A 14,492-nucleotide genomic window follows, 5' to 3' on the forward strand; every position below is an offset into this window, starting at 1 on the left:
AAAGTCGTGTACTTCATAAATCACACTAGAGTCCCACTTGCAAGAATCTTATTATAAAGCATTTTATTTAAACAACACTAATAATAAGAGATTGATGTGGTTTTTGTGCTGTCCGAAAGAGCCATCAGCTACTAATTTCGTCAAAGCATGCAAATAAATAACTCATAAAGCACCATATCAATTAAACCAAACAAAGAAATAATAAATAAATTAAAAATATCTTATGGTGGAAATAGAATGATTCAAATATGAACATTGATGGCTGGGATTCAGCAGCCAAATTTTATCAATGTGTCCCTTTTGCACTAACCCATCATTCTATATAGATAATATCAAAATCTCTTTAAATAATTATCAAAATTTATATACCAATTACAATATAATCCTTGCTTAGCTGATCTGCTTCTCAATCACTGCTTTTGACACTTAATTTTTTTTTAACTTTTCATGATAATTACAAATTAAATTCTGCCAAATACGACATAAAGAATCGCCGTTTCAGGTGGTAGTAGAATGGGACTACAACTCTACACTCTTCCAAAGATCCAATGAGTACGACAAAATTTCAAACTCCAACACCGAAAGGGGCACATTCGGAATTTCAACTTTCACACTGCATCAATGGGCAAACACCGCACAATTACCAAACTGTCCCTGAGATTTTTAGTAAGGCCACTTCATGAACTCGTCGAGATCGAATTCATCGAACGCCTCTTCCTCCTCCTTATAGGGATGACACGTAAGCGAGACGTCAACGTCCGCCAGACTTAACGGCGCGTCGATGTGGAACCCGAGCGCGTCCACGTCGCCGTAATGGTAACTGTCGAACGGCGTCGAGTCGCAGTCGTAGGTCAAAACGGACGTCGGCGAGGCCACCAGGTCGGAGTACGACGCGCCGCCGTCGGTGCTGAGGCTGTCGATGGCGGCGAAAGGAGACTCCACCGGGGGCGGCCTTGTGAGGGGGAAATTGGTGACGGCGTTGGGACCCTTGAGTTTGACGGCGGCTTTGTCGTACTCTGTGGCGGCTTCCTCCGCCGTGTCGAAGGTTCCGAGCCAGAGGCGTTTCCGGCGGGTCGGGTCGCGGATCTCGGCGGCCCATCGACCCCACGGCCGCTGACGGACGCCGCGGAACTTGCTGCGGCGGCGGGCCGCTTCGGAGGGTGGTGGAGGTTTTTTGGGCCTTCTGCACTTTGAGACTTGTTCGGAGGAACAAGAGGAAGCAGAAGCTAAACCAGAAGAATACGAACAAGAAGAAAGGGAGTTGTCCGGGAGAGGAAGGTGCATGCTGATTTGGGTAATTTCTCTCTTCACTTTCCTCGTTGTTGGATTGTTTTGTCGTTGTTCGTCGTCGGAGTCAGAATCAGTGGCGTCGTGGTCGGTGATTATGATCCGAAGGAGCCTCCTTTGGGTTTTGGTCTTGGTTTTGCATGGTGGGTTATCATCAAAATTGGAATTTGGAGTGGCGGGGTCGATGGGGTGGAGGTTCAGTGTTGAGTGTACGGACATGTCTAAAGGATTGAGAGAGAGATGGAAGAAAGTGAAGAATTGAAGGGTGAGGAGTGTGTTTTTGTGTCAAGGTTGTTTATTTTTGAGTGAGTGTGAGAGTAAGAGGTGGAAGAGGGAAAGTTGTGGTGTGGTGGTGGAGTGCATGAAGGGTGGGTTTAAAGGGCGAAAGAATTTAGAGGGTATGGGGGAAAAGTGGACAAGTAGATGTATATGCTGGGGGAATTGAGACGTTTGAGAACTTTTGGTGTTGGTGATGCAGAAAGAAACCGAGATGTTTATGGGTAACAACTAACAAACTTTTGCTTTTCTTCTGGAGATATATTCCAAGAGAGAGAGAGAAGAGAATATGGCCAACCTTGGATACGCTTCAAATGAAATCTCACTCCGCTTTTGGTGGAAGGATCTAACACACACACACACGGGGTAAGCGTGAGTGAGTGAGTGAGTGAGTGAGTGAAGAAGATAGTGAAAAAGAAGGTTCAAGAATTGAAGGCTTGGTGGTGATGAGAGGGGAGGTTTTGGCGGGAAGGGAGAGGAAAGATGTGTTTAGGGTAACCGGAGCGAAGAGAGAGTGGAAGGATGGAGAAAACGGAGAAGAAAACGAGATGAAAGGGTATAGGGTAAAGGGTATTTATAGTGCACGGGGTAGTAGTGTTTGTGGAAGGGTTAGGGTGTGAAAAACATTTTTCTCGTGAGGGTGGGGTTTTGTATTGAAGAGGGAAATTGAGTTGGAGTCATTGGAGTGAGGTAAGGAGTGTGAGTGTGTGAGTGGAGGGTGGTGACCTGCGAGTGTGTGTGAATGTGTCCTTGTCGGGGAGTAGAAAAATCATAAGTTCCATGTTCCAGCTGCCAGTGATGACGTGTCCCAACCCATGTTTCCCTTCCTTCTATGATGTCCGTTTCCTCAACTAAAATCCCACTCTTACTCTTATACAACATCAAAATCCCACTAACATATTCCTACTCCCACTCCCCCAATTAACCCTTTCACCTTTTTTACTCTTCAAAATTCATCATCGTCTCCTTTTAAACCCTACCTAATTTTTAATTTTGTTCTTTTACTTCCAGCGGGCCTTATGTGCACAAGGGCGTGCTTCCTGATGGGGCATGTGTGATGCTGCCTCATGTGAACTTTATCTGTGACTTTTCAACCTTTTTCACCACCCCAATATACGGTTTCATATACAGTGAAGGGGTTAGAGAAAGAGGGTCTAACCAAAACTCTCCCAACTTTACACGTTGGTCAAGCTTAGCTCCCTCGCACCACGCCAAACGCAATTAACGAGCCCCGACTTGGAAACTTTTTCCCAAGCGTTGAATTTGGTGTCAATCTCTGTGCCTTCCTTGTTTTTGCCAACGCGGTCCAATCACCCACGACCGTCATCCAACTAAAACACCAAAGGTCGAACCTCTTCGCTAACATAAACTAACATACACAGATGATTGTGTTTCTTAAAAATCTCGACAAGAGTTTAATCATGCAATTGATTAAGTTAAATCCATAAATCAATTATGTGTTGTTTTGACCGTATTTCTTCTGTTTCACCTCTCCAAACAATGTTTGATGAAAAGTTATTATGATTTAGCAAGGACGGTATTGGGCTGGGTTAGTCCAACTCATGATGAGGCTGTAACATAGTCTTTTCAGTACAAACTTCTGCAGCATTTGTCTGGGCAGAGGTTTCAGGACACTGCCCCGCTGTAAGCATTAGTTATCTGCAACAAAAAGGTCGAAATATCATCGTGCACGGATTGTATTTCACCAACCAAACCGAATTTGTGTGGTGCCCGAAAAACTTTCTTTTTCCTATTTTTTACCTCAAACCGCAATACACTTACCGCAATTGGATTTCCAACTAGGAATCTGCTATTGGAGAAGCTCTTACTGTTTAAACGATTTCGTTGAAAACCATCCATGCACACTAAAATAATGCAAATTCATACCTGGAGAAAATTAGAAAGAAGAAAAAGAATTACATGTATTATATGTGATAAAAAGAAATGTAAGAAAGTGATAAGAGTCAGTTGGTTGAATTAATTATGGTGATTTTAAATTCCTTACAGATGACATGGTATGTGTACTTTTCAAAGTATGAAAGGAACAAACAAGGATTTGCATGATTACGGTTAATCGAGGCTTTACGTACTTTAAACAGAGCTAAAATATAGGCATGAAGATACTCAACAAAACTTACGTAACAAAGCTTTATTTTTCTTTTACCAACTTTGTAATTCAAACAAGTGGAAAAAAATTGGTCGTTTTCATTAATAGTCACTTTATTTTATGTCTGACATACTGAAAAAAATGTTTTGATAGCATAAACTAAAATAAAACAAAACACAAAGCTGGGAAGACCATGACACACCCATGTCTCCCCTCGCTCTATCTGACAACCTCTGCGTTGTTCGAAGGGCAAACCAAACGATTCTCAATCGTCAGATACGTGTGTCTTGCTGCCTCTTCTTCTTCCTTTCTTAATTCCAACTATCATAATCAGACATGGACCCTTCTTTTAAGATCAATTGTCGCTTTTAAATGGCGTTTTATGGAGAAATTATTTGCTCAAATTTCAAAGCCAGAGCTTATTATCGATTATATGTTTACGAATATATACTGTAAAAACAATGATACATCTTATTAAATTTTTCAATCTGCTTAAAAAAGCAAGAGTTCAACAAATTTTTAATATATTAGATATCTTCGTTTACCATCACCTATTCTAAATTTCTTATGGGTGTGGTATGAAAAAGTTCAATTTTAAACCGTGAACATAACAATGAAGTTAGTTCTTCCTAGCTAGCATGCGGGTAATGACTATAATTTCCTTGAGGTGGACCAGTAACTAACAGTTCAACCAGTTGAAATTTTTAGTCAGATCAGAACGACTCTGCATGCTTTATTAAAATAGCTATTAAAAGATAAACTGAATTAACTAAAAAACCTGCATTATCTTGAATGAAAACAGAGTTAATCTGTTTCTTAGTTTAGTTCTTAAAATCAGACTACTTTTAAAAACCAACTATTTTGACGGAATCGAATCAGTCTGCTAAAAAACAGGCTTCAAAATGAGATGGGTACCAAGAAAAATTCAAAATTGTTTGAAGAGTTCGATATTTTGTTTGAACTGTCAATTCGATTATTAGAGCGTATTTAGAGTTCAGTTGCAACAACCAAAACCCATTTTAATTTTTGGTTTCTACTAAATATCGGGTCAACATGTTTAGCTTTTTTTAAGGATTTAGTTAAATGCAAAACTTAGATCAAACATAAACTAGCTTGAGATAATTACTTTTTTTTTTTTAACTTCAATCCGAAACTAAAATTCAAACCCCACTTAATTTAGATATGAGATCAAATTTAACCGGTGTGTTTGATAGAAATAAGGAAGAATAATTAAAAAGGTTTATTTAGGGTTTGTTTGGCTTGAAGAAGAAGCAAAGGCGAAAAAAGGTGCTAGATAGTTAAACACGTGTGGTGTTACCCTTCTTGGAGAGCAAAAACATTTGACAATAAGAGTGACCCCGCAATTTGCTTGTCAACCAAGTCAAGAGTCTTTTTGATTACTTTTTTTGCTAACTTTTCTTCTAAGTCTTTCAAATTTGTATTAACCACTCAGTTTTAAATTGTAGCAACTTCTTATGACCTCATCGCAAACGTGTCACACTCTGCTATGCATTTTCCATGCACCACAAATTTTAAATCACAGGTCAACCTGACCCTTCAACTGTATTCAGATATCTACCTAATTTCACTGCATGATTTGGCAAAGGGAACACCGGAAATTAATCATGATTCAACCATTTTTTTAATAGGAATGACATGAATTAGTAAAGTGGGAAGAATACAAGCGAAAGGCTTCTTCCTCTGCAGCATCACATCACGGCAACATGAAGTGAAAAACAAAAATCTCTATAGCCTTAGCCCCTTATAATTGAACATATCCATACCATGCCTTTCGTTTTCCGAGTATGAAGCGCACAATAAACACGCACCAAGTGATTCAACTTTCCTTTTGTTTATACCAAAGGACAAATATATTCCAAATTATTGTCACAAGTTTGAGGTTGGACCGTCTCCATCAAAATAATGTTCAAACACAGACCTTACTAAATATCAATACCTTCTTGTCTGCGACATCCACTTCCACCATAACATACTAATATCTAACCAAGATTTTAGTTAATTTAATTACTTCTTCTCTGCCCCTAATGCATAAAACTCTATGCTGTATATTGACTATATGCTCACATCACAATTTCATTTTTCTTTTCAAAATTATGCCTAACTTGTAATGATTGTATTACTGTTACTTGTTTGGAATATCAACTCAACCGGCCGAAAAGTTTGCATAACTCTACATTCTCCTGTCCCCAGAAATTGGTAATAATAAGAGAAAGTATTCAAATTCGTTTGAAAATATTTTGTTCTTTTACATAAATAATGACTTTGCTGCTTCATTTTAACAGCTAACACACCGCTATGATCATCATCCCATGGCATGATTTTGTCTTGTGAATGTGTGAAATTTCAGGTACAAGTAGATCATTGTTGTTGGGATCCTTCAAAAAAATTAAACCATTTGACTAAAGGGCCTGACAATAGTGGAATTAGTTTCCAAATAATCAAAATTTCTTCACTATATAATCAGAAGTTTCAAGTCAACAAACAGTTCAGAAGTTGAAAACTTTGATCAGACAATCATACATACATACACAGTTTTGAAGTTATGGAATAGAAAATCTCTCATGCATGTCCTAATAGACAGTTTTTACACATCAAATATATAACCTCTGTTCATTTACTTATAAGCTACCATTTCTCAACCCTCGGTCCCAATAGCACTATTAGCTTGGAATTTTTTACTTTTAGCTGTAGCCAGCAATTACTCAACACAACTTGTACTATGTTCCAATACTCACACATGCAGTAATTTAGCTTATTACAGACAAAATATGACACGGTGATTCAGAAAATTGGTCTGGCTTCTATCAGAAAGTTGAATACAACTGCAATCTTTATGTAAAACTAATAAATATGAAAATGAACAAGCAAAGTAAAATCAAACCTTGGTAATGGTTAGTGTTGGGCTCCATCGTTCCTTGAGAATGTGCCATCGCTGTTGATGCTTGGTTGGAACACCTTAGTCTAAAGGACAACCTGCACTTTTTAAGATTGTTAGTGTCATCACATCAAAATAGGCTATGTTTGGCTCGGTTTAGCTCACTTCAAAGATCAAGTATATAAAGCAGAAGCTGTTTGATTATATTTGCTGTGTTTAGCTTGAAAAAGATAAATCCAGAGAGATCAGGAATCAAACAAGGCGTGAAAGAGGAAAGAGAGGGAATTGTTAGGACTCTGGTCTGAACTTCAGAACACCTCAAATCCTAGTCAATACAACGCGATTATACCCCTAAGTTTACCTCTCCAAGTTCCAATTTTCTTTTCTGCTTTTATGTTTCATACAAATTAGATAGAAGACTAGAGTGGAAATTTCTTTTCCAGATAAAATAGTATACATTCAAGTCAATTTTTTTACAGAAGTTTATTTTAAAGGAAAGATCTTCCTATCATTATCCAATCTACAGTGCCTGTTGATTCAGGGACAATTGTACAGTGCTACTACAATACTGAAACCAATCGTAATAATAAGAAAAATGTTTTTTTTTTACCACTCGACAACTAAATCCAAACCATATTTTTTTTATGAAGTGGTTTGTATTTGTGTGAACCAAACGGGTTTTAGGTTCAAAAATGGGCTTTTATTTCCTGCATTCCCATAATTTCTATCTGCTTACTATAATTCTTTAAAACGTTATATCTATTTTTTAAAAGATTTATATTTGTTTTTTTTCAAAGTTTTGAAACTAAATTCTATAAAATTTTAGTTAAAAAACGAATTTAAATTTTGTGTCAAAATTTAGAGATTTCAAACATATTTGATTCTTTTTAAATGATATTTTATCCTTTGTGAAAGTAACTTCCAGAATACTTGTTCTATCAATCTTTAGAAACGAGCGTTCCAAAATTTTCAGAACATGATTTTTAAGACAACTTTTACAAAAGGATTTTTTTCCAAAATTTCCAAAACAAGTGTCGGATTAAAGATTGAGTGCGTGCTAACATTATTAAAATTGATGTATACTGCTCAAAGTTTGCGTCTACTCTTTATTCATGCTCTGTGTATTCCAACTTCAGTTTTAAACGTAATCCTGCTAAGCAAAGACAACGACAACGGCATTCAAACCTACTATTTAGTTATCATTAGTCTTGTTCAAACTTACATATGTCGAAGATATGAGATTATAATATATAAAGGAGATGCAATATTTAACTTAACTTATATAAAATGGGTTTATAGTATTAAATTAGACATAAACTTATCAATTAGATAGAATAAGAGCCTAATCGTATTTTGTAAACTATTATGTTATCATTTTTAGATTTGGATTAAATCAGTTATAAATATATAATCTCACCAACAAAATGTTAATTCGTTAACTTAAGGAAATATATTGAAAATATTAGTTAAGAAATAAAGTGAAATTATAATATATTAATAGAAATCCCTACCTTATAAATTGATCTGGAAAGATTAAAATAAATATAAACTCACTTAAATTAAACATAGACATCAAGTAATTTCATAATTGAATAAATAAAATGAATTTTCTATAAAAAAAGTTATGAAAAAAATATTTTTATACAATAAAGTTTGGATTGAATATGGCAATGAAAATGTAGTAATGATGAAAAGATTTTATTAAATCAGAGATGTGAATCTTATTTTCATTTTTGTGTTGTTCAGCCAGGGTGAAATTGGGAGAGTGGTGCGTGCGTTTATTTGAAACGCAAAAAGGGTTTTGGTTTACCCCATTTGAAACCACAATCATGTTCGATTTTCAGTGATCTCTTTCCTCTATCTCCTTCTCGCACGCAAGCCTCTCGTTCGTCCCTCACCTTCACTCAGTCATCTCGTCCCTGCTCTTGTCCCTCCGACTGTGTGTAGCCTGACGAACCATACCATTGTTTCACTGCGTCGAACGACATCTTCCAGTCCCGTGATTGCATCAGGCCACCATTTTGTGGTTAGTGCTGTTAGCATTTTGGAAAGGAAGTTTATTTTGTTTGCTTTTTATTTTTTCACATTTTTGTTGTGTTCGTTGTCCAAGTTATTTTTGGTTCGTATATTGTTATTCAGTAGGTCGGGTTGTCGTTATCTATCTTGTCTAGGTTTTTCTTTGTTATGTTGTGGTTCATTAACTCAGGTTGCTATTTTTAATAGAATTGACGTTGTGTTCTGATTGTTTATCTTTTGTTTCGTAGTCTTTATCTGTGAAGCAGGGGATTTTATTTATAACATATATCAACAAGTGTACTCTTCTATTAGTATTTCACTGATTAATATGATTCCACTTGAAGAAGAAGAAGAATAGGAGAAGATGAGAATTAATTTTTCAGAGCGAATAAAATTGGGGAAGAATACAGCAGAGAGAAAACAGGGAGGAGATTCCCACCAGACTCATGCCACTCTTACCCAACGAAATCCTTTAATAAAACATTCTTCCTCCGTGATCTTATGCGTTTCCACGTGTCCCTCCTTGAAGGTTCTTCTTTCACGTGTCCTCTCCTTGCAACTGCCTTTTCCCGCATCATTCACTTCACTTATTACAACCATTTCCTTTAGCAGTAACCTTGTCTTTAAGGTTTAAGGTTTAAGTGAGATACGCCCGACGACGAAGAGTGAACACTCGAATCTCAATATCCGTATAGACTTAACACACCATCGTAATACGAAAATCATTCGTTCGACAAACATTCTAAGAAAATAACATAACACTTGCTCTGAGAACCTCATCATTACAACTGTGCATATTTCACATTAGGGTTAAATATGTTTTTAGTCCCTAAACTATTGGTCGTTTCTGGTTTTCGTCCCTCTTCCAAAGTAAGGTACAATTTAGTCCTCATTCTTTAGAAAAACGTTCGTTTTAGTCCTTAAAATTTTGTTTTTAGTCCTCGTTTTAGTCCTCAAAACGTTTGTTTTTTCGACTAAAACGAACGTTTTTTAAAGATTGAGGACTAAATTGTACCTTACTTTGGAAGAGGGACGAAAACCAGAAACGGTCAATAGTTTAGGGACTAAAAACATATTTAACCCTTTCACATTACCATGTACGAAGTCAATCAAATTTATTGACCAACAAATAATTAAATAAATCAATTTTCAAAATTAAATGATTTAAATATTTTTCTACTGACGCACTCCCGTGAAATTATTAATTTCACAACTCGTCCATTAGAAAAAATATTTCTAGTGCACCCCTGTTTTTACTAAATTTATAACACAACATTTTTAATATACCCCCTATTATCTTAAATACACTCCCTTTTCAATTTACCAACACATGTGGGGCCCACTAGTCTTTTTAATTTAAAACCAAACTTTATTTTTCACCGACCAAGTGGACCCTTCTTGAAACACTCATTTCTCACAAAAACTCTCTTCCTCTCTCATTTTTCTTTTGTTTTTCCCATTCAATTAAACAAAACAACACTTCACTCACCTTTTCTCACAATCGTCGTGGACCCCTCAAAAATCTCGGTAAGTGAGTTACAAAGTCCATCAAGATGTTGTCCCATTTCTAGTGGGGAATATCTAGTTGTTGTAACATACCACCCGGTCTTTGATGTTCAATCTTCGCCTTCTAACATACCAAGCAAGAAGCTACGAAGTGTGCAACTTCTTTCTTCATTCCGCTCCACCAGAAGAATTCTTTTAGGTCCTTATGCATCTTAGTCATCCCCGGATGTATACTGAGACTAATCTTATGTCTTTCCTCCAATATCAACCTTTGCAACTCTGCTCTTGCCGGCACACACTCTTCCTCGAAATCGAAGAATACCATTCTTACATAGAGTAAAAACCTTGGCTTGATCAGTTCCCAAGAACCTCACAATACGTTGTAGCTCCATATCAATTTCTTATTTTGTCTTCACTTGCTCTAGAAATCCACTTATGATTGATAAATGGCTATACCACAATGTGACCCTGACCCAACTGTACACTAAGATTCATGTCCCTCAACTTCTCTATCAATTCTAACTCTTTGATCATCAAAGCTGACATCAAAACCCACTTTCTACTCAGAGCATTCGCCACGACATTCACCTTTCTTGGATGATAAAGCACCTCAAAGTTGTAGTCCTTGATATATTTCATCCACCTCTGCTGCCTCATGTTCATATCTTTTTTATCAAACAAGTATTTTAGACTTTTGTGGTCACTGAAAATCGAAAACTTCATTGCATAAAAATAATGACGCCAAGTCTTCAAAGCAAACATTACAACGGCCAATTCAATGCCGTGCGTTGGATAATCCCTCTCATGTATCTTTAACTGACGAGAAGCATAAGTTACCGGTCTTCTATTCTGCATTAATACACAACCCAAACCTTGATACAACGCATCGCAATATACCTCAAACGCCTTGATCGCAGTTGTCAACCTCTTCTTAATGTCTTCAAAACTTGCTTCACCTTGATCGATCCAAACAAACGGTTGGTCCTTTCACGTCAACTGAGTTAGAGGACCCACTATCTTGGAGAAACCCTCCATAAATCTCCTATAGTAACTTGCAAGCCCAACAAAACTCCTTACCTCCGTCACTGATGTAGGACGGTCCCATTTCAACACAGCTTCAACCTGTGATAATCCTTGAGTAGATATCACATGACCAAGGAATTGAACTTCATCTAACCAGAATTCACACTTCAACAGTTTGCCATACAATTGGTGCTCCCTCAAAATCTCCAACACTATTCGCAGATTTTCAGCATCCTCCTCTTGGTTCTTCGAGTAGATAAGAATATCGTCAATAAATACAACGACAAACTTATCCAAACAAGAACAAAAGGTGCGATTCATGTAATCCATGAATATAACTAGAGCATTTGTCACACCGAAAGACATCACAACATACTCGTAGTGCCCATAGCGTAAGTGAAACGTTGTCTTTTGCACATCATCTAGCTTGACGAGAATTTGATGATATCCCGATCGCATATCAAACTTTGAAAACACCCCAGCACCTTTCAACTGGTCTACAGATCATCAATTATTGGCAATGTGTACTTGTTCTTGATAGTGACTTTGTTAAGTTGTCGGTATCCCACACATAACTTTGAGCTTCTGTCTTTCTTTTTCACAAGCAACATTGACGCACTCCAAGGAGACACACTTGGTATGATGAACTTCTTCTTTAACAACTTTTCGATATGCTTCTTCAACTCAGCCAATTCTATTGGAACCATACGATCCAGAGCCATTGACATTGGCCCAGCACCCGACATCTAATCTTTTGCGAAGTCTAGCTCTTGACTAGGTGGAGAGTCCAACACCTCAGGAAAACACATTTGTGTATTCCTCTATATTGGAATTTCACTAATTTGTTTGTTTGTGCTCTTGCTATGCTCTTTCACCATCACCACCAATCAACCAACTACATTCTAGAAATATTGCCAAACTTCTCTCAACGTTGACATCTCTAAGCCTCTTAATTATGAAATCCTCTTAATTGATGACCACTTCACAACCAACCGTCGAAGAACCTCTACAAGCTCTACAGTAGCATTGATAAAAGTAGGAGTTCTCGCCCATCTCAACATTTCTATTATTTAAAAACACAATTAGATAAGGAAACCATCATACAGTTGTCAGAATCACATAACAAAGCTAGTTGAGCTCACTCCCTAAAAGCCCCAAAAGAATTTTTCGAAAACCTAGGTCTGATACCAAAATGTAACACCCTTAACAAAGTGTTCCGTGTTAATTTATAAAATACAAAATTACGCCAAATTTTTTTATCATTTATATAACGTCGCGGAAAACCAAAAACTTCAATTATTCAAACGTTTTACAACATAAAGATCAAACCCTACAAGTATTAAAATCCATTGTTCCAAAAATATAAAATAACTTTAAAACATAAGATATTCCCAACAGTAATTAATTCTCATTTCTCTCGTCACGCTACCCCAACCATGCCTTAACTGCAATGCCATTTACTCCCATACAAGTATAATTATTGCAGGTGGAACCACAAACACAAAAAGAAAGGGTGACTAACTAAGAATATAAGATACCATATAACATTACAATATATCACAATATTCAAAACATGACTCACATAATTAACACAAGCTTCTGTTGTTTCCTTGAATTTTGTCGTACAAAACCTGTTTCGCAAGGACTAACGAGTAAAAATTTCGGTTAGGTGCATCCACCGAGCACTATACTCACACAAAAGTTACTTGACATTGTTTGTCGTGCAATGACATTTATGATACCTCCATTGCATAAAGTGAAGACGAATGGTGTATAAAAGAACAAGGTTCAAAGGACAGAAAGGCATACAAAGTGTGATTAGTCATATTTTGAGCATGTAGACACATTCCACTCAGCAATTCAATCTTCGTCACCGAAATTTTTTTTACAACATAGGCCAAAACCTGTGCAACGAAGGAAAGTCCCCATGATAGAGCAGTTTCATCCTATTTGTCACCCATGCATTTTCAATATTGTTGATATCATGACTAATGGTCATTGTAGCTATATATGCATGAATGCGTCATTAGAGTCACGAAAAGATTCATAACCTCTTGTCCTCAATGATTATAATAGAGAACTTAGTCAGTGGCATGATGAATATGCAACACTAGTGAGAGGCAATAACCGACTAGAAGAGCTAAGGAGATCTTTGCTAGTTGACTCACACTCATTTGATAATATTATTAAAAAAATCAACAATTAAAAAACACAACTAAAACATTAGTTAAAAAAATATTAAATTACTCAACAATTTTTTGAATTCAAATCAAATTAATTAATATAATTATGTAATTATAAAATACCAAAATTATTACAAATAAAAAACTTTAAATTCTAAAATATTAAAAAAATATTAAATAATTACAAACAAAAAACTTTAATCCAAAATAAATTTAATTAATTAAAATATTTATATAATTATAAAATCCTAATATTTAATTAAAATAATAACAAAATATCTTAAAATTATAAAAAATTAAAAAACTACAAAACAAATAAAACATTAAATAATTCAAAACAACAAAATTTAATAACAATATAATTAATTAATTAAAATAATTATATATATCAAATACTAAAATTTATTAACAATAAAACAAATTCTAATCATTTAAAATTTAAATAAATATAAATTCTATTTAAAATAAAATTAAATCATTAAAAAAATTTAATTTAATTTAAAAAAGCATAATCAAATTTCGAAAATCGATTTTGTCTTCATCAGATATAGAAATTTGATTCTATTTTCATGAGATTTCGAAATCTGATAATGGAAGAATTGATTTTCTAAATCTGATGAAAGTAGATTCGTATTTCCAAATCCGATGAGATCAATGTTTTCTATCATCCAAAACTCCTTTCTAACCTATTCCCTCACACTCATTTGTTTCAAACACAGTTTTTAACCATACAATTCTAATTTTGTACATGCAATCTAATTCTACGTGTAGAAACATACAATGAATCAACAAAAAAATTGAACTTTGAAGGGAAATAAACACCAACCTTCAACAAAAAAATACATCAAGGAAGAGAAAGGAAGGAATGCACCGAATAAAAAAGCAACTATGAAAAGGAAGGAAGTCGAATATGTAAGAAGAAATGAAGGAGGTGGAAGGAATGGAGAAGGAAAAGAAGGATTGAGGGTCGCGAGAGATAGTTGAACGTGAAAGTGAGAGGGAGAAAGATGTTTTAGGTTTAGAAAGATTTAGGAGTGTAGGGTGAAACCCTTGTAGCTACAGGGTGAAACGTCCTTCTTTAAAAGGGAGGTATTTTATTTCCATTAATAACTTGTTGAAATTTAGTTGTAGGATTTGTTTGTTATTGCAAATTTCTTGGGAATGGGCTATAAGTGATGAAGAGAAATCAAATTACATA

At 35.7% G+C, this 14,492-nt stretch overlaps 1 protein-coding gene across 1 annotated transcript; it reads right to left on the minus strand.

The window, feature by feature from the left end:
• Positions 1 to 323: 323 nt before the first annotated feature.
• LOC124821167 (pathogenesis-related genes transcriptional activator PTI6-like) lies at positions 324 to 2,179 on the minus strand. The gene has a single exon (XM_047293025.2). It carries the CDS (start codon positions 1,504 to 1,506, stop codon positions 664 to 666), a length of 843 nt encoding a protein of 280 aa, XP_047148981.1. The 5' UTR covers positions 1,507 to 2,179; the 3' UTR covers positions 324 to 663.
• Positions 2,180 to 14,492: the final 12,313 nt, after the last annotated feature.

Source organism: Vigna umbellata, chromosome 1 (genome assembly GCF_029865625.1).
Source record: "Vigna umbellata cultivar VRB3 chromosome 1, Vumbellata_1.0, whole genome shotgun sequence".
Taxonomy (NCBI): domain Eukaryota; kingdom Viridiplantae; phylum Streptophyta; class Magnoliopsida; order Fabales; family Fabaceae; genus Vigna; species Vigna umbellata.

Coding starts and splice junctions, on each gene's coding strand:
- LOC124821167 (XM_047293025.2), bottom strand. CDS start 1,506: ATGTCCGTACACTCAACACTGAACCTCCACCCCATCGACCCCGCCACT.